General features: G+C 35.1%; 1 protein-coding gene across 13 annotated transcripts in view; it reads right to left on the bottom strand.

Annotated features, from left to right (window-relative positions):
- The window catches only part of DCDC1 (doublecortin domain containing 1), a 489,423-nt gene that overhangs the window by 414,667 nt on the left and 52,691 nt on the right, over window positions 1-22,065 (bottom strand). For 10 of the 13 annotated variants that reach the window (XR_014837084.1, XM_021085287.2, XM_021085290.2 and 7 more), the window contains 2 exons: window positions 19,138-19,343; window positions 136-229 (listed from right to left, as the gene is read on the bottom strand). Coding sequence is in view for 12 of the 13 variants with exons in the window: in XM_021085287.2 (XP_020940946.2) it covers window positions 136-229; window positions 19,138-19,343 (300 nt within the window). In the remaining variant the exon portion in view is untranslated. The remainder of the gene's footprint in view (window positions 1-135; window positions 230-19,137; window positions 19,344-22,065) is intronic. The other 3 variants (XM_085011471.1, XM_085011469.1, XM_085011470.1) reach the window with 1 other exon arrangement.

Genomic DNA, 22,065 nt, shown 5'->3' with positions numbered 1-22,065 from the left:
AAAGAATGACATTTATTCATGTTATAATTAAATAGGTTTTATCTGTTTTCCTTTCAAATACATAAAGTAAAAACAAAATTATGTAAATAACTTTTGAAATAGTACCATATAGTTTACAAAATCTTTGCCACTTACCTTTTGAAATATCTTTAATTTTTCTGCCATACAAATCATAAAGATATCTGGCTGGTGAATTTAGGTTCATTCTCATTGTGCAAATATCTAAAACCTACACAGAAAAAAAAAATCCTATCAGTAATTTATTACAGTAAACTCTAACTGAATTGAAAATGTATTTTGAGTCCTTTCTAAATTACATCGCTATTAAAAATATGAAATAAAATGTGATGATTTATCAAATATTTCTAGTATATGAAATGGAAAAAGGCAGTTAAGATTGTCAGATTCCAATTGTACTTAAACACGCACAAATATTTTAAAAATAGAAAGGAGATATAAGAAATATTAAAAAGTTGCTATACATTATTTAATAAATGGTAGAACTGGGAGACTTTTATACTATTCCTACTATTGCCTATATTTTTCATATATTTTACAATGGGAGGATATTACATTTTAGCTTAGATATTAAGGTACTTTCTTTAGCTTTTAATTTCTGTCAAGTGTCCTAAAATAAACTATATAGTCTCATCACAATTCACATTAATAACTTACACTTGGGTACTAAAAAATGGAATTAACAAATCACATTGCAAGGTTTTCAATGAGCTCGAGTTTGAAGAACTTCACTTTTAATGGCTTATAAAACACTTAAAGGCCTTCTCTTAATATTTTAATTTCTCAATCTGTTCTTAATATAGCTCTTATAAGGGCTAAAAATCACCTTTCCAACCCGAGGGGAGACTTAAACATGCATCAGTTGGAGAGAAAGTTCTATTCACAAGATAAGAAAAATTAAAGAGTAACATAGGAGGTTTGGGGAGTATCAGAAACCTGAGGCAGACTTTATTTTTAGGCTTTTGGAAGTGACTCCCAAAATATGAAACTTGCCACATTCTTTTTTTAAAGTCCATAATACATTGCAAATCCAAATCAAAAGTACTTTGTCTGTCCTTCTTACTATTTACAGTTATAATATAGTATTGCCTTTGCCTAACCAAGACCTGCTGAAGGACAATATTCATTATATGATTATATAGCTTAATTTTTTCCTAATTATTGATATCACGGTTCCATTTCTGCCCACTTTTATCTCTATTTTAAAATCAGAGCCTGTTATCCTAGTCCTAGCCCACTCAACTGATTTTCTTTGTGATAACAGACATATTTAAACAGCTTAATATCTATGTAGGTAAACTACTAAGTAAATTAAAATAAGTAAAATATCAGCTATTTAAAGATAGTCCCATTTACTTGAACAAAAACTATGATTTTAAAAATTATCTCAAATATTGCTGCCTTTGAGTCAAAAATATTAGTCAAGTAAAATTACATGACTTTCTAACTCAAAAATTCTTCTTTTCATTGCTAAAACATTGATAAAAATGCTTGTACAAGCCAAGTTTTAAGAGTTAAATGAGTGTAAAAACTGTCATTAGAAAATCAGATATTAGAAATTAATAATGCATCAGCAATACTGTCATTCTCTCCTACATTCAGGATGAAAGATCTTTGCAGTGTTTAAGCAATGCCAACCTTCAGTAATCATTTTTTCACAGTAAATTATCGGTGGTATGAATTAGTATCAATATAAATTTCTGTCAAAAGTCCTAAAATGAAGCTTCTACTTTTAAGGTCATTATTATAACTCACAATTTTAAAATATTTAACAGTGCCATCTGCTGTAATATTAAGGTTAATTAAAATACCATTTCCACTAATCTGTACCTGTTAAGATTGTTAAAATATTACTTTTATGAATTCACATTTTGTTAATTTCTTACAGCTTAGCTTGTAGAGAACCTTCCTTATACTGAAATCTAAAAATAAAACTAGACTCTTCTTGACAAGCACCTGGGAAGAGATTTTCCACAAACTCTTTTTGGTTGAATCCATCTGTTTATAATTGTGAATCACCTCCCTCCCCAGGGCACATCTGGTGCAGTTTGCAGCTTCTGGAATGGCTGCTACAAAAGTGGTGTGGTCCACAGTCCACACAGCCTCTGGGTTTGGTTTGGCACTACCCAACTCCAGGTGAGAGAGTCTGCTTAGCTCAACATAACCCCAAGACAAGTGAATGGAATCTACAGGCTGTCAGATCCAACAATGTCATCCTCCTTAAAGACAAAGAATCTTGATAACTTTTAACATACTTTTATGAGCCTCTGCCCAGAAGTGTAAGTCCTGATTTAGACCTGCCCATATACTCTCTTCAAAGGATCCTCTGCAGCAGGAGTCAGCAAACTGGACACACCATGGGCCAATTCTGGCCACGGCCTGTTTCTGTCTGACTTATCAGCTAAGAACAGTGTGCGTGTGTATGTATTTTTTTGCGGGGGGGGGGGGGGCGCTGCGCCTGTGGCATGCAGAGGCCAGAGATCAAACCTATGCCACAACAGCAACCCAAGCCATAGCAGTGACAACACACAATCCTTAACCTACTGAGCCACGAGGGAACTCCCAATTTGTATATTTTCAACTATGAAAGAACAATCAAAAGAATAATATTTTGTCATACTTTCATAGTACATGAAATTCATAACTGTGCTCATAAATAAAATTTTCTTGGAAAGTGGACACCTTGTCCATTTATACATTTTCTATGGCTGCTTTCATGCTACAACATAGTTGAGCGGTTGCAATAGAGACTTTATGGTCTGTAAAATAAGGAATATTTACTGTCTGCCCCTTCAAAGAAAAAGTGTGCCTACTCCTAGTCTACTGTGTCATCATTCACATCAAGTTCTATATTTTCTTGTTCTTCATACATTATTCTTAACTCTTCATCCACTTCTAAAACCTTTGCATTGTGCACTCTGAAAATGCTTCTTCCAGTCAACAAAACTGACTGACCCCTCAGCCTGTTTTAAAAGATATCAGGCTTTCCTCTGAGTTCACTCACTTCCCCAAAGTCCTCTCAAGTGCTGGGATTTTAGGCTCTTATATTATACAATCTCAAATTTGGGAAGTTGCATTACTCACAATGTTATTTCAAGATAATTTTCTCCCTATCTTTTATTGAACAAACAAACCCTGCCCACCTGAGTATACTGACCTTCAAAGATCACCATCTCTCCTCACTCTAGTCATATTTCCTCATTCACAGGTAACCTCTGCCACAAAAGTCCTAACTTAGGGTGACCCTTACTATTTACTCTCTGTGCACACACCAAGAAGCCTGGTGGTCCTGGAGAAAGTCGCATAAATGAAAACATACATTTTCATAGTGTTACCATTATTCATAGTTACCAACCTCCATGACCTGTTAATGCTGCCCAGTCACTTCTATTTTTCTTTGGTCAAATCTCCCCTCCCCTTGCCAAAATAAATATTTCAAACCATCTCTGCTCTGCTTGTTTTCACTCAGCCTCATATCCCTGCTACCAAAGCTACAAGCCTACCTACTTCTATGCCCATCCTCTCCTTTACTCACTAATTGTATTAATCCCTCTTCTATCTAAGGCCAATATTTCACATATGCTTTCAATTATGTTTGCTGTCAGCTTTCAAAGCAGGATATATTATCCATCATTTCTTATATATTTACTCCTTTTGAATTAGATTTTTCCAACTGGCACTTAAACCCGACAAGTCCTTCCTATCTTAAAAATTAAATCTTCCCAAATTCATATCTCCCTCTAGCTACTCTGATTCACAGCTAAATCTGTTAAAAAAAAATTTGCCCATCTCTCTCTTTCCATTTCCTTTCTTCTCACTTATTCTCAGGCCACTCCAGTCTAGCTTCCAGTATCATTTTTACTGAAATAACTCTCATAAAGATTACCAATGACTACCACATTGACAAATCCAAAGGGCATTTTCTTAATTCTCATTTATTTTGATCTCTGAATAGCATGTGAGCACATCCTCTTTCTTTAAACCCTTTCTTCCCTTGAATTTTGAAATAGGATAATCTACTAATCTTTCATCTGCTTCTTTTTTTGTCTTCTTCATAGGATCATCCTCCTGTATTCCAGTCACTGGAGTTCTTGAAGATCAGTCCTAGCCCTCTTCCTGCCTTACTTCTAAATTCTGTCTTAAGGCAATTTAATCAATGTCCAGGGTTTCATTTTCCATCTACATACATACCTTTCAAACTGGTATGCCTACCTCAGGGCTCTCCTCTGAGCGTCAGACCAAACAATACCTTTTCAGTATCCCCACTTAAACAGATCAAAGATCCCTCAAAACCAGCATGTCCAAGACCAAATCCCAGATCTTCCCCTCTAAGCCCAGTCTTCTTCCAGCCTTCTCTGCCTTAGGGAAAGATACCTCTTTCTATCTAGATATGCAAACCAGAAACTGCAAAATCATCCTTAATACCCTTAACATATCACTGTCTCTCACCCAATGCCATTATAAGGGCCTGTCAGTTGTATCTTCTAAAAACCTTAGAAATCCATCCACTTTCTCTATTTCCACTATGACCCCTAGTCTAAACTATTATTATCTGTCACTGGGACTCCAGCAATACCTGCATCTACCTGGCCTGCTCCATCTGTTTTCCACTGAGCACCAATGTAATCTGCTCAAAAATGTAAAGCAAATCTGGTTACCCTCTCTCCCGCTCCTAACTAAAATCCCTTATATGACTTCTCGCTGCTCTTTAGAGGAAAAAAAGGCAAAAATCTGCAACCTTTTCTACACGGCTACTCTCTTCCTCATATACTAACCTTTCAATTCATGGAATTCATCCTGTTCATTCTGCCATGGAATATTTTCATATGCTGTGCTCTCTGCTTAAAAAGGTTGCCATCCCAGTATCCTCTGCATGTGACCAAATAAACCCTGCTTTTCTCTTCTCAGAAGGCCTCCTTATATCACCTACTCTATATTCAATAATTTGACATTTTCTAAATGCCTTTTTCCACCACCATACTAAAAGCTCCTTGAGAACAGGACCATGGATGGTTTTTACATCTTTTTATCTAGCTGCTCGGCAGATGTTAGTAATCATTAAAAAAAAGTTAACATATGTCTACTTTATTATTATTTTCTTTTTTAGGGCCATACCCACAGCATGTGGAGGTTCCCAGGCTAGGGGTCGAATCAGAGCTACAGCATCTGGCCTACACCACAGACACAGCAACGTGGGATCCAAGCTGAGTCTGTGACCTACACCACAACTCATGGCAATGCTGGATCCCTGACCCACGGAGCAAGGCCGGGGATCAAACCCACATCCTCATGGATAAAAGTCGGATTAGTTTCTGCTGCGCCACAGTGGGAATTCCCAATATATATCTCCTTTAAACTCATTTCATCATAAATTTTATATGGTTATTAAAGATTTGATAAAACTGGCAAATAGAATTTCTGACCAATGTTATAAAATTATGCTGTAACTGAAGTATGTATAATTTCAGAAAAAAATTATTTTTAGTACCAGAGCACTGACCCCATACTGTCCTTGGGAAATAAATTAAGGAAACCTTCTCACATTTGAAGCAATACTCTTGGTTGCCTATCTAATTTCCCTTTTCTACCTCATCTTTGCTATCCTGATTTTGATTAAGGGTTCACCCTTCCTTCCTCCTTTTGATTCAAGGAAGGCTACAATTATCTTGATTGGTTTAAGTCAATTATGGTGACCCATGACCCTTGTCAGTGAATGATTTAAGGATGGACAAAATCTAGTTCTGGCTAAATGTGACACAAGAGGAGGCTTCTGGGAAAAACCTTTTCAGTCATAGGAAAGAGACGGTCTTTTTCTGCCTCTAGACAAATTTGTACTAGGCTATGCTACCCTGTTACCAACATATGAAAGAGCACAAAATCCATAAAATTATAGAGAACGTAATTGGAATCCCGTCCTACTATGCTTGAAGCTGCCCTACATCTGGATTTCTTTCTCCTTCTTCTCCTTCTTCTTCTTCTTCTCCCCCTCCTCTCCCTCCTCCTGCCCCTACCCCTCCTCCTCCTTCTTTTTCTTTTGTTTAAATCTGTTTGAATCAGTATTCTCTGTTATTTGCAGCTAAAGTCATCCTAACCAATAGAAAAAAAAAAAGATTTTTTTTGGCTCAGTTTCCTCAAATGAGAAACATTATTTCAGCTACCTCAGTGAGTATTATTAATGTGGCAAATAGATTACAACAGTAATCACTATATAAACTTAAGAAGCAAACTTAATTAAGAACCGAGAGAATTTTTTTAAAAAATTTAGCAAGCTGAACACTGTGAAACTGAATGGATAATTATGAAATTAATTCACCAAATTACTAAAAATATTTTACCTTTGAAATTAATTGCACTTGTTCAGTAGACGAGAACTACAATTTATCATAAATGATTTGAGAAAGAGAAACTGTTTTTATAGACTTTTTTTGCTAATTGAAAAACTGTCAAATATATTACAAATTTTCAACAAATTGAAACATAATAAAATGTCCTTGGCATGATAAGTATTTTAATCTGAAGATGCCAGGAGATTGGGCTGAATTTGTACCTATTGTTTACTTATTCTTCTTATTAAGTAGCTTAAAGGTACTTTCCTGAATAAGGCCTGGAGATAAATTTACTATCTTGTTATCTGTCTTATTCTCATAAAAGTAAGTGATAAGAATGCACACCAGGAGTTCCCCTTGTGGTTCAGTGGGTTAAGAACCTGACATAGTGACCGTGAGGTTGCAGGCTCGATCCCTGACCTCATTCTGTGAGTTAAGGATCTGGTATTGCCATAAGCTATGGTGTAGGTCACAGAGGCGGCTCAGATCTAATGTTGCTGTGGCTGTGGTGCAGGCCTGCAGCTGCAGCTCTGTTTCAACCCCTAGCCCAGGAACTTCCAAATGCCCACAGGGAAAGGAAGGAAGGAAGGAAGCAAGGAAGGAAAGAAGGAAGGAAGGAAGGAAACCAAATCTAGTTATTTGCTCTTACTAGTAATGAATATGACTATGATTTGTAAAAGGAATTATTTCTTGTGAAGTTTGAAATACATGTTTTCTGATATTCTATCATTAAAATGTGAATGAGAAACAGATAACCAAAGGAGATTTTCTAAGTAGCCTTTTTTGGGGGAGGCAGGGTGGGGGGTGCACAGACAGCATATAGAAGTTCCTGGGCCAGGGACTGAATCTGAGCCACAGCCGCAACCTACATGGCATTGTGCCAGGCTGGGGATCAAACCAGGGCTGCCACACAGACAAGACAGGTTATTAACTCACTGTGCCACAGAGGGAAGTCCTCTAAGTAGTTTTTTTATACATATTCTTTGGTGATTTTGTTCTGAATTGATTACTTCTTAAGAATAACTAAATACTCCAGATTACTTTTAAAAAATTTTTTTATTGTTATTTCCCCAATACAATTTTTTTTCTAATGTACAGTATGGTGACCCAGTTACACACACATGTATACATTCTTTTTTCTCACATTATTATGCTCCATCATAAGTGACTAGACATAGTTCCCAGGGCTACACAGCAGGATCTCATTGCTAATCCATTCCAGAGGCAATAGTTTGCATCTATAAATCCTAAGCTCCCAATCCATCCCACTCCCTCCCCCTCCTCCTTGGCAACCACAAGTCTGTTCTCCAAGTCCATGATTTTCTTTTCTGTGGAAAGGTTCATTTGTGCTGTATATTAGATCCCAGATATAAGTGATATCATATGGTATTTGTCTTTCTCTTTCTGACTTACTTCACTCAGGATGAGAGTCTCTAGTTCCATCCATGTTGCTGCAAATGGCATTATTTTCTTTTTTATGGCCGAGTAGTATTCCATTGTGTATATATACCACTTCTTCCGAATCCATTCGTCTGTTGATGGACACTTGGGTGGTTTCCATGTCTTGGATATTGTGAATAGAGCTTCAATGAACATGCAGGTGCATTTGTCTTTTTTAAGGAAAGTTTTGTATGGATATATATTCAAGAGTGGGGTTGCTGGGTCATGTGGTATTTCTATGTATAGATTTCTAAGGTACCTCCATACTGTTCTCCATAGTGGTTGTACCAGTTTACATTGCCACCAACAGTGCAAGAGAGTTCCCTTTTCTCCACACCCTCTCCAGCATTTGTTCTTTGTGGACTTATTAATGATGGTCATTCTGACTGGTGTGAGGTGGTATCTCATGGTAGTTTTGATATGCATTTCTCTAATAATCAGGGATGTTGAGCATTCTTTCATGTGCTTGTTGGCCATCTGTATATCTTCCTTGGAGAAATGTCTATTCAGGTCTTTTGCCCATTTTTCCATTGGGAGGTTGGCTTTTTTGCTGTTGAGTTGTATAAATTGCCTGTATATTTTAGAGATTAAGCCCTTGTCAGTTGCATCATTTGAAACTATTTTCTCCCATTCCTCAGGTTGTCTTTTTTTATATATATATATGGTTTCCTTTGCTGCACAAAAGCTTGTCAGTTTGACTAGGTCCCATTGGTTTATTTTTGCTTTTGCTTTGGGAGACTGACCTGAGAAAACATTTGTAAGGTTGATGTCAGAGAATGTTTTGCCTATGTTCTCTTCCAAGAGTTTGATGGTGTCTTGTCTTATATTTAGGTCTTTAAGCCATTTTGAGTTTATTTTCATGCATGGTGTGAGGGTGTGTTCTAGTTCCACTGATTTGCAAGCAGCTGTCCAGGTTTCCCAGCAATACTTGCTGAAAAGACTGTCTTTTTCCCATTTTATGTTCTTGCCTCCTTTGTCAAGGATTAATTGATCATAGGTGTCTGGATTTATTTCTGGGTTCTTTATTCTGTTCCATTGGTCTGTCTGTCTGTGTTGGTACCAGTACCACACTGTCTTGATGACTGTGGCTTTGTAATATTGCCTGAAGTCTGGGAGAGTTATGCCTCCTGCTTGATTTTTGTTCCCCAGAATTGCTTTGGCAATTCTGGGTCTTTTATGGTTACACATACATTCTAGTTCTGTGAAAAATGTTATGGGTAATTTGATAGGGATTGCATTGAATCAGTAGATTGCTTTGGGTAGGATGGCCATTTTTACAATATTAATTTTTCCAACCCAGGTGCATGGAATATCTTTCCATTTCTTTACATCTTTAATTTCCTTGATTAATGTTTTATAGTTCTCGGCATACATATAAGTCTTTTATCTCCTTGGTCAGGCGTATTCCAAGGTATTTGATTTTTTGGAGTGCAATTTTAAAAGGCATTGTATTTACTTTTAAATTATTTTTATAATTCTAATTATGTTGCCATTTTTGTTTGCTTTATTAAATCTTCCATTTTGATGTATAGTTTACATGAAGTAAACTGTACCTATTTTAAGTGTATATTTCAATGCAGGTAAACATGCATCTGTGCAGCTATCACCATATTCATTTCTAGTGCTAACCTGTTGAATAACTTTTGCGTTGTTTCTAGTTTGGGGCTATTATTAATAAAGCTATCATGAACATTCACCTAGATGTCTTTTTTTTGACATATGTTCTTTTTCTTGGGTAAATACCTAGAAATGGGATTGCTAGACTGTGTGCTAAGTATGTGTTTAAATGGACAAGAAACTGCCAAACTGGTTTGCAAAGTGACTGCATCAGTTTGCACTCTCATCAGCCATACGTGAGATTTCCAGTTCCTCCAGGTTGTTGCCAAGCCTGTGGCAATGCCAGATCTTAACCCACCAAGCAAGGCCAGAGATTGAACCCATATACTCACAGACACCATCTTGGGTTCTTAACCCGCTGAGCCACAGCAGGAACTCCATTTTCTATGTCTTTTTAATAGTATTTAAATCTTTTGACTTTTTCTTTTTTTTTCCGCTTTTTAGGGCTGCACTTGCAGCATATGGATGTTCCCAGGCTAGGGGTCCAATTGAAGCTATAGTTGTCAGCCTATGCAAGAGCCACAGCAATGCCAAATCCAAGCCACACATGTGACCTACACCATAGCTCACGTAAATGCCGGATCCTTAACCCACTGATCGAGGCCAGGGATCGAACCTGCAACCTCACGGTTCTTAGAACACGCCATGACAGGAACTCCTGACCTTTTTTTATATTTTTTTTCTTCTTACTATTGAGTTGTCAGAGAATACAATATATACTATAAACAGATATATTTTGAATACAAATTTTTTGTCAGATGTGTGATTTCTCCACAATTTCTCTCAGTCTGTGGCTAGATTTTTCATTTTACAAACGTGACCTTTTGAAGGGCAGAAGTTTTAAAAATTTGGGTAAGAAAGATTTAATATTTCTTGTTTTTTTGGTTCACACTTTTTAGTCCTATCTAAGTAATTTTTCTGTACCCCAAGGTTGTAAAGAATGTCTTTTCTGAGAATTACTACAGTTTTACTATTTTAATGAATAGATCTATGATTAATTTTAAGTTTTATGATGAGATATGGGATTGAGGTAATTTCTTATTATACAGATATTCAATTTCCAGCAATATTTGTCAAAACAGCTATGTTTTTCTCATTGAATTATCAAGAGTAATTTTCCACTATATGTGTGAATTTATTTTTGAACTTTTCATTTTCTTCTATTGCTCTTTACATATATATATATATATATATATATATATATATATATATATATATATGCTGAAGCCAATGCCATTGTCTTGATTGTTTTAGCTTTATAATAAATACTGAAATCAAGTAGTACAAGACTTCCAAATCTGGCATTGTAATCCTTACGCATTTCTTGAGATTTCACTGAGCTCTTTGGATTCATGATTACCTTTTCTGGGCTCTTCATGAATCCTCTATATGTTCAACAAAATTCCTCCCTCTAACTGGTCAAAGGTCTCCTTAATCTGGGCAAACTCCTATAGTTGTTTCCTTTTTACGACCCCATTAATTGCTATTTCCCTGGTACTTGTTTGTACCAGGCTTTGTGGTGTTCGCCATGAGTATGAGCAACTCAGAATTTAGCCAAAGATACAGGGAGGCCCCTGGGCAGAATTTGGAAACTATTCTCCAAATATCTCCCTATTTATGGCATTTCACGCCAAGTTCCAGCCACTCCAGCCTCCCAGAACTTTGATGTCTTACTTTTCAGCCTGTGGGGATCACTGTGCTTTTCTTGGATTCTCTCTCCCTACACCACAGTCCAAAAGTTGCCTCTAGTATAAAGATGAGGTTAACTGTAGGACTCCAACTTCTCCTCTTCTCTCAAGCATTATGGTCTAGTGCTTCTACTTTCTAATGTTCAAAAATAGCTATCTTATATATTTTATCCAGTTTTCAGTTACTTAAAGTGGGATGGCTAGGTCTGCTACTGGCTATTCTGTTATGACTGTAAACAAATGCCTCATTTTTTTAATGATTGTGTTAACTCATTTTTTAAATGCAGACATAGGAATTAATACATGAAGAAAGGTATATTTAAGGCAGTTTCATATAGCAAAAAAAAATACTCTTGAACTCAGGAAATGGATCTAACCGTAGCTATTCCAGGTGATCTACCTTGGATGTGGCAGTTAACTTCTCTAAGTGATGGTTTTCTGAATTGTTGGATTAGGCTATTTCATAAAATTCTGTGATTATAATGTCCAGAAGTTAGATAAAGTTCAACAAAGGTACTTTAATGGTAAGATATTATGAAAGTTAATTTAATAAACTTCAATTTAACTATTATTGTTATATGTTCTAAACAACTTAGGTATATTAAAATATAAAATGCAAGTATAAAAACTATAAGACATTTCAACAAAAGAACGAAAATAAACTTTACCTTTTTGGATTTAATATCATGTATATATCTCAACTGTTTAGAGGAGTTAAAACATAATGTTAAGGACTGTCCTTAACTGCCATCTACAAAGTAAATAAATCTTTAGACTAAAAATTCTCATTTCTTTTTATTTCAGCTGACAAAATCCATATTTCCCTTCTTCCCTTTTGATTTAATTCAAAAAAATTTAGACTACCATGTAATTATTTCTAAAATTCTGAAATAATTCAATTATACAATCCTGAAATTTATACTAAATAAATAGGAGACAGTTGACTATCCATCATCACTTGAGAATAAACTACATTATCAAATTCCATATTAAAAAATCTGCCTTTAATCTGACATTAAACCATGGTATGAACATTAGACTAATTTTTAAAACCAATAATAGTATCAACAGGCTTTTGCTCTTATAAAGAGTTCTTTAAAGAACTTCAAACATAAATAATTATGCATGACCTCCACTGCTGGAATACATGCTGAGCATCCCTAATCAAATGTTACTCCAGGTGCTAACTTTTGGATCTCTAAATGTTCTCTAAATTCTTTCATCCACACTATTAGAAAAATCTCTGTGGTTAAAGTTACTGATTTGTGTGTGAACATTCTGCAGTCATGCTATTCATGTGGTATTTTTCAACTGAATTGGGCCTTTTTTTTTCTTTTTTCCTTTAAAAGAAAAGTGTGATCAATTTACAATATTGTCTTACCTTCAGGTGTATAGCAAAGTGATTTAGTTACATATTTTTTCAGATTTTTTTTATTCTAGGTTATTATAGGATATTACATATAGTTCCCTGTGCTATACAGTAAATCCCTGTTGCTTATCTATTTTATGTACAGTGGTTTGTATCTGTTAATCTCAAACTCCTAGTTTATCCCTCTCCCCTCCTATTCCCCTTTAGCAAACATGTTTGTTTTCTATGTCTGTGAGTCTATTTCTATTTAGTAAGTAAGTTCATTTGTATCATATTTTAGTATTATTATTACTTTTTGGCTGCTCTGGCAACATATGAAAATTCCTGGGCCAGGGATGGAATTCACAGCACAGTAGTGACTCAAGCTGCTGCAGTGACAATGCCAGATCCTTAACCCATTGTGCCGGAAGGTAACTCCACGTATCATATTTAGATTCCACAAAAATGTGGTATTGTGTAACATTTGTCTTTCTTTGTCCAACTTACTTCACCTAGTATAATATTCTCTAAGTCTATCCATGGTGCTGAAAATGGCATTATTTCATTCTTTTTATGGCTAAGTAACATACCATTGTGTAAATATGCCACATCTTCTTAAGCCAATCGTCTATTGCTAGGCACCTGGGTTGTTTCCATGTCTTAGGTGCTATAAATAGTACTGCTATGAACATTAGGGTGCATGTATCTTCCTGAATTAGAGTTTTTGTCTTTTCCAGATAAATATATACAGGATTAGGGTTGCTGGATCTACTTTTAGCTTTTTTTTAAGGAACTTCCATACTGTTTTCCACAGTGGTTGCACCAATTTATATTTGAATTGGGTCTTTCTTAAATTTGAAAATTTTCTTAAAGTTTTTTATCATTGTTGTTTAGGCTTATTGAGCTATTTTTCAAATTAACAAATGGTTCATATCATACAAGTCTAAATTTTCCTCTAGTTTTAAGGCATCTCATAAAATCTATTATTTAGTTATATCTTGATAGTCATACGTGAGTAATTTCCTCAATACTTAGGTTTTTCAGTAATAACAGGGAAAAGTCACTCAATTAAGTATGTCTGCATACAAATATTGAGAGTATTTTTTTTCCTAAGTCAGTCTTACTACACACAGACTACTCCCTTCCCACTAACTCTTCCTTACTTCTGAACTCCTTGCACTAGTTCTAATCTAGCAATCGGTGATGTAATTTCCCGTAAATTGTTTTCTCTGTCACACAACTTATTCTTTCTTATACCACATGAGAACAATACAGAAAATATAAGAATTTTATGAAAATTTTCATTAATTAGTATGTTTGAGGTTTTAGAACACCAAAAGAAGAGTTCTCAAACTTTAGTGGGGCTAGGAAACATTTGAAGATGTTTGTTGAAATTCAGATTCCTAGGATCCATGCTCAAGAGATTCTTAATCCAATAGAATCAGAGTAGGGCCCAGAATCTGAATTTTTAACACATAGCCCTGGTGATTCTGATGCAGGTGTTCCATGGACCATACTTTGAAAAATACTGCAGGACTTCTGCCTGTAGTAAGTATTTGATACCTCCAGGTGACAGGAAGTATTCTGTATTCATTCAAGTAGTTTAAAACTATGTTTTCCAAAGTAGGGTGTACAAATCCCAAGAGACTGGGCAAAATAATCCACTGGGGTAGGTAGAGGATATTAGAATTATCTTTTTATCATAAAAAATTAGCTTCATCAATGTTAAACAAAAGACTGACATTTGACATTTACGAGAGAGAGGGGGAATGAGAATCAGAAAGGAAATATCAGTAACAAAAATTCTGGAAGCCAAAGGAAAGATAATTACGTGGTAAATGACTAGCAAACCAGAAATGTTGAAACTTAAGCTAGTAAAAGTAAACTTGCCCTGTATCGCAGAACTGAGGAAAGATTTAGAAATTTGAGTCATCAGATACTCCTAAAAAGTGGAGCTGAACACATGTTAACTATTTCTATAAAAAGCAGTTAAATCCCTCAGAACCCTTTCTCAACACCAAGCATTCAGGCAACCATACTTCTGCCATCGGAAGAGAAGAGAGGAGATTTGTTCTCTGCAGAGGCTAAACCAGAAGAACTCTGGAATCAGAGGCATCAGGCAAAGTGGAAAGTGAGTGAAGCTTACTGGAAAGAGGGGAATTAAGTGAAAATATACCTACTGAAAGTGCAACTCAGTCCTCTTCTCTACTTGGCTCCTAGACTGCTCAAATTGGCAGAGTCTATCTAGAGAAACTGATCAGCCCAAAGAAAATACATACAGACATAACAATTAGAAATATCACCCCAAAGAAAAATCCTAGTCAAAACACTTTCCAATGAGACCCAACCCTAAATAAGATATATCTGTGGCTCAAAAGAATTTCAATCATTTAGCTGTTCACTTTTAAATACTGATTTAAAATTAACTCATCTTTAAGAAAAGCCTAAAACACAAAAGATCAAAAATAAAAACAACAAACAAAACTAATACTTGAGAAAACAGAGGTAGCACAAAAAGCAAAAGCAAAATAATTCATTGGGTTGGAGGGAAAAGATAAGGAAGTCTTCCAGATAAGAAAATTAGAAGTTCAGTTCAGAAGATTCAACATATAAAAGTAGTAGTTCATAAGATCAAAGCAGAAAAAGTAGAGAAAAAGACATCAAAGAAAGAATTCAACAAAATTTCTCAAAAGAGAAGGATGAGACTTTTCAGACTGAAAAGACACATTGAATATCTAGCACATATTGAAAAAAACTTTTGAACACTGGGAACAAAGAGATGATTCTAGTGTTTTCAGAAAGGAAAAATTAAAAGCAGGTAGCCTATGTAGTAACCTAAGTATCCATCAACAGATGAATAAAGAAGATGTGGTATATATGTACAGTGGAATGCCACTCAGTCATAAAAATAATGAAATTTTGCCATTTGCAACAACATGGATGGATTTGAAGGGTTTTACACTAAATGAAACAAGCCAGACACAGAAAGACAGCAAATACTGTATGATACCAATTATATATAGAATCTAAAAAATAAAACAAACGAATGAATAACAAAACAGAAACACTCACAGATACAGAGAACAAACTAGTGGCTACCAGTGGGGAGAGGGAAGGGGGAAAGGCAAAGTTTAGGGGTAGGGATTAAGAGGTACAAGCTACTAAGTATAAAATAAATAAGCTACAAGGGTACACAGTTCAACATGGAATATAGCTAATATTTTATAACTATAAATGGAATATAACATTTAAAATTTGTGAATCACTATGTTGTACACCTGAAACATATAATATAGTATATCTACTACCTCAATTTAAGAAAAAAAAGCAGGTCACTTACAAAGGACTAGGAATCAGTAGTGTATCAGAATTCTCAAGAGCAACACTAGAAACAAACAATGGAGCAATATCTTTAATATTTGGAGGAAAGAATGATTTCCCAAGATCTCAAAAAAAATTTATCTCCCATATTCTCTTTCTCAGATAGTCACTAGAATATGTGAACAATAGAGTAAATAAAGATGGATAAAGAGGCGTTCCCGCTGTGGCACAATGCGATCGGTGGCAGCTCTGGAGCACTGGGATGCAGGTTCCATCCCCAGCCCGGCAGAGTGGATTAAAGGATCTGGCATTGCTGCAGCTGTAGCATAGGTTACAACAGTGGCTCAGATGTGATTCCTGACCCAGGAACTCCACATGCCACAATGTGGCCAAAAAGAAAAAAATACACACACACACACACACACACACACACACACAGATAGATAGATACGTAGATACATAGATAGATAGATGAAGACTAGGAAAGAGCATCCAAGAGAGAAGAGGGAGAAAGATAACTCCCAAGTTGATGGTAAAGGGAGACACCAGGATAGTCATGGTAGGTAATCAGTTCAAAATGGAGTGGGAGAACTCAAGTCTTTTCCACTATCTTTTTCATCACTTTCTTTGTCATTGTAATCTCATGCCAGTAGTGATAGTACATAGAAAACCAAACAAAATAAGTAAATAATTTATAATGATTAACTGCTGAGGAAAAAATAAAGATGTCTCATAAAGGAGATGCTATCCTGGATAATACAATAATCTACACAGTTTAATACCACTTCTCTGACAATGATTCTAAGAGATAATTCAAGGAAAATAAGTTATCTACCACAATGTGAACCTTAGAAAGTTATGCACCTGGAGCAGACAGTTTTCATTTTCCACTTACTTTGCATCTTGTACCCACAAAGTTTTCCTAATACCTTCTTCAACACAAGGATAATATTTAGCCTAGAACCCCTAGTAGCAGGTCCAAATCATTACTAAAACCATACCAAGTAATTATAAAACAATCTGATTCTGGTTTCAGAGGGATGGGCCACAGTTCTGGTATTCCAGGGTTTAGAGAAGAATTATATCATTTTGGTCCTCATTTCAAACTCCTTAATTACTTAACCTCCTAAGACAAATAAATGGATATCCTTTTGATCTTGTACCTATTACTGCCACACAATTGTTTCCTCTAGGCTCCATTCTGAGCTCAGAGAGGATGTTTATGTTCCAACTACCCTATTTTATCACCTATCTTCTCCAATTCTCTCCTTATTTCACTGCAATAACCTTCACCACATAACCTTTACTTGCTACTTCAGGTTTATATTACTTAGCAATAATCTAAAAATAGCTATTAGTCCCCAACATTCTTAATATTTTATAATAAACGACAAAATAATTTGTGCTTTTCCTATGACTATGACACCTTTTTATTCCTACTGCTTTAATCAATACTTGGGGCATTATCTTGATTATCAACAAAGCTTTCAAAATTTAAATTTTATTCACAAAATAATTAGCTAGCCTTATTTTTTTCCCTCCAAAAAGTTCTATCAATACTCAAGACCAATATTCTGTTGCCTCCTCTCCTTTACCTCACCCTAAAGGCAATATTTAGATAAATATTTACAAACATATTCATTACTAAATCATGTCCTAAGTTTTATAAAAGTGGTGAAGGTTCTTTAAATTCTACAAATTATAAGAAGAAAAAATAAGCTAAAGAATTCCTTGATCATCCAGTTTTAAATAAATTGCTCTCTAGTGTCAAAAAGCAAAATAGCAGTGACATTTTTATTTATACTCAACCTTTCATCTAGGAACATGTAATCTATAAGAGTGACTATTACCCCAATTTTACCACTGAGGCATAGAATTACAGAGATTGAACTGAAGTGAACTCAAGGGGTTATCTAATCTCGCTTCTATCTCCAAGAATGACTGCACTTTAACAATCCAAGAGATATGTCCACTTTATTTTTCAAAATCTCCAGGGAAGATGTTACAACTTGCCTTAGCAATTTGCTCTGATGCGTAATATCCCTTGTTTTACTCATAATCCAAAACTTCAGATAAAAAGGAAAGAAAACCCAGTTTCCCACCTCCTCAGTAAACGCTTTTACCCAGATGTGGTTATAAAACAACCACAAAAATAAGGAGATTAAGAAATATGTATTTCAGTAATAAAAACTTCTAATATCACTTCTAATATCTAGTCAACTATTCACCTGTTTAAATTAATACTCATTTTGAAAGGAGTCTGGTATAAAAAAGTGATTTACACCTATCTTAATTTCATAATAAATATTTCCCATTAATAAGAAAAATAATTTCTAACTATTAGATGTATATTTATAAGTCCTAAAGATAAGAATAGCAAGATAAGAATTTAATGGAAACTTTCTGGGTGTCATGCATTCTACTCCACATATAATATTGCATTGAATATTCACATCAATTCTACGAGGTAGGCCTATTATTATCAGTAGTTTTCTGATAAAGAAATTGAGACTCAGACAGGGCAAGTTACCCAAAGTCTTATGGCTAGTGAAGGACAAAGTCAGGATTAAAATCTAGACAGTTTGGTTATGTTTTACTGTCTTTCTAATACATAGTTAATAAATTTTAGTTGCTATTATTATTATCAAGCTACTTTAAGATTTATGGAAAAATATTTATCTGAAAAAAAGGTTGTTTTTTTTTCAAATTCCCATTAGTTCCTCTATATATTCCCCACCACCACGCCCTGTCCCCAGATCTAGTTCCTCTATATTTTTAAATATCAAAGATCTGGGAAATATAAGCACCTTCTAAAAAACATGTGTTCATTTGACAAGTAATACCTTAAAATTTGTTTTTTTAAAGTTTACTGGACTTTTACAATTTTTTTCTTAGGCCCATCCAGATTTACTTTTTAAAACGTATATGGATACTTTTAAAGTGAATCCCAGTTGTTTCAGACTTTATTTACTGTTGCGAAGAGCAAAGGTGTTTCCAGGTTTTATTACTATGCTAAATGGGAAGGAGCAGATTTGAGATTTGACGCTAGGTTAAACTGGCTTCGATCTAAATATCTTATAAAATATCATAACCAACCAGAATATTTCCTCAATTCTATACATAACTTTTAACTAGGGAAATTGCCAACTATATTAGCCATTTTTTTTCCCTGAAATACTGTTGTTTTATCAAAGTAAGTTAATGCTGTTAGTGCAAAAAGATTACATCTGTACAACAGCTGAATTTTTACCTTTTACATATAACGCCTTCTTAATATTTCAGTTTATTAGCTGACACTGATATGTAGAGGAAAAGAATATTTCCAGAGTTATAAAAACTCTGAAATTTAATTTATACTTCAATATTTAATACAAATTACCTTTTTCATTGTTTCCTTTCCCACTGTTATCTCATGCCCATCCTGCCCCATGCCATTCTTAAAGAAAAGAATTCGGGCTGAAGTCTTCTCAGTAAGTTTCTTCATTCTACTAGAAAGAACAGGCTTGGTTTTCCGTCTTTTGATATCAGTAGGAAACATCAGCCCATTCATTGTCCAAGTAACTTTCTTCATCAACAACAGATGGTCTAGAAGAGAATTTTTCTTAAGTCAAGTCAATATTTGGCTTCAAAATTAAAAATGGACACATCATGCTTCCCCTCCCCCTATTACCTATATCATGTACACTGGCCTGTCTCCATTTAGATGCTGGTTTTCTGAAATGCTACCACCAGCTTCCCACTAACCGTGACATAAGCTGTAGCAAGCTGTCTGCTCTGATAGCCTGCATAAATCATCATTTCTGAAGGGAACAGATGTTCAGGGTATGAAAGAGTAATACCACAATTTAGTCCTAATTAAAATTCACCTTAGCATGCCTCTATCACCGATCAGATGCACTGGGCTGAAAGTTTCCATTGAAAGGGTCCAAGGTCCTTTGCTTACTATAAAACGACATGGGTCCTAAACGTTTGAGTTCTTTAGGGGTTGAGAAAACACTTTTTTCTCTTTAATATGATTATTATCCATGTTGCTGTAAAGACGATGACCTCTAAAGAGTAACCTTATATGTAATTCTCCTACGACTAGAATGAAGGTGACTTCTAGGACATCTTTGGCAAGAGATTGAAAGTATTTCACAAAAAATGTAAACTGGTTTTTCATTAACAATTTACTCTGACCTATACAATTTCAAAGATGTGTGTAAGAATTTAAGTTTCAAAACTCCCACTAATATTAATGGGAGTGCAACTAAATTACCATGTATGACTTTGAAAATGTAAGGGTAAGAACAGAAGTCTAGTATGTTGCATACCAAGTTGCTGTCAGCATTTCTCTCTTTTCAAGAGGTTTCATTTCATAAATAAATAATTTGCACCTGAGTTACTTATTTTATATGTGCACTCAATTTATTTTAGATTATATTTTCTTTTCACATAAATTACAAAAACATAATGATTCCTTCCTCGTTTGCTCTTTATTTGTCCTAATAAGAGAAATAAATTATTATTGGCACATAACAAAAATAGCTGCATTTATTTGTTTGCCCAAATTTCCAAATAACTCTTTGCTATTAGCATTTACCTTGAAAGAAGCATAGCCTCTTTGACCTAGAAATGGTACTTTATATAAAATCTGCTAGTTCTAATACAAAACATGAGCCAATGGTTGTAAACAACCTTCAAGTCCCAGAATGGCTACATTAAACGTTAAAAAAAAAACACAAAATACACACACTCTCTTTCTCACACGCACACACACACTCACACATACATCTACATGCACACATACATACAGTCGAAAGAAATATGAGCAAAACCTGTAGAATAAACTAAAACTAGATTATAGACATGATTAAGCCTTCAAGAACAGAAAAAAATCTTAATAGAAATTAGTTACATATTTTGTCACTTTGTAATCTGAATTTGATAGGAATTAGAATTAGAAAAATAAACTAGAAGTTGAGATAATATATGTCTGAAAGAATTGAAAACAGGTAGTCAAAAAAATACTTATACATGTATTTTAATAGTGGCACCATTCACAACACAAAGATGGAAACCAAATGTCTACCAATGGATAAATGGATAAACAAATTGTAGTATATACATATGATAGAATATTTTTCAGCAATAAAAGGAATGAAGTACTGATACATACTACAGTGTAGATGATCTTTAGAACATTATGTTAAGTAAAAGAAACCAGAAATAAAAGGAGAGACACTACATAATTTCAGTTATATGACATATCAGAACAGGTAAATGCATAGAAACAGAATTCACACTGACTGTTGCCAGGGGCTGGGAGAGGGGAGAAATAAGGAGAAACTGAATAGATAAGGGGTTTTATTTTGGAATGATGGAAATGATTTGGAACTAGACAGGAGAGGTGGTTGCACAGCACTGCAAATGTACGAAATGCCACAGATTGTTCACTTTTAATAATTAATTTTATGTTGTGTGAATTCCACCAAAATAAAGAAGGAGGAAGGGAGTTCCCTCACCACATGGCCTATCAGGTTAAGGATCTGGCATTGGTCGGGTCACCAATGTGGCATGCATTCAATACCTGGCTCAGGAACATGCTCCAGGTGTAGCCAAAAAAAAAAAAAAAAAAAAAAGAGGAGGAAGAGAAAGACTAGTAATGGTTAGTCTCTCTCTGAAAATTAAAAAAAAAAAATCATCTCTCACTGGGAAAAAACTAATAAATTCTTATAGTTTGATATGCATTTACCCACAATCTGGATACCGCCCCACACCCCCAGATGCTTTCCATGGTGGAAAAGGTATAAACCTTTAAACTACGTTTGAATCTCAACTATGTTACTTAGTGTACCTAGAGGATTACATGTAAAAGTACTTAACACATTGAAGTCACTCCATAAACGCAGGCCCCTTTTCCCTGAAATCCCACTGTTTACGATGGAGCCCTAGAGGATATTAATTGCTACATCAGAGTCCAACCAGAAACACAGAATCCACTCGGAGTATTTGAGCAGAGGGACTGTCTGCAGGGAATCAGTAAGTGATAGAAAGACCAAGAAGCAGCAACAAAGGACAGTGCCACAACCCAAAGAGGAGCAACAGCAAGAAATCACTTCCACCAAGGCTAGAGGGAGGTGTGACAGGTGTCCAGTTTTAGAGAATCTTAACAGTAAAAATTTAGAGAATCTTCCCCTTGACTACTTAGGCCAGGACAGGATTAGAGTGATGCTAGTAAAGGGCCAAGAATGCAAAATTAAGGATGCACACTTAGGGTGGGGCAAGGGCACAAGCCTCAAAGTGAGTGCCTCCTTAAATTTTGTCC

This window comes from Sus scrofa, chromosome 2 (assembly GCF_054392235.1).
Source record: "Sus scrofa isolate SSC_HxYL_T2T_F1_AM1 chromosome 2, Sscrofa_HxYL_maternal_Yorkshire_Landrace_v2.0, whole genome shotgun sequence".
Taxonomy (NCBI): Eukaryota; Metazoa; Chordata; class Mammalia; order Artiodactyla; family Suidae; genus Sus; species Sus scrofa.
Note: the sequence above shows the minus strand (reverse complement) of the source record. Positions and strands in the feature narration are given on the sequence as shown.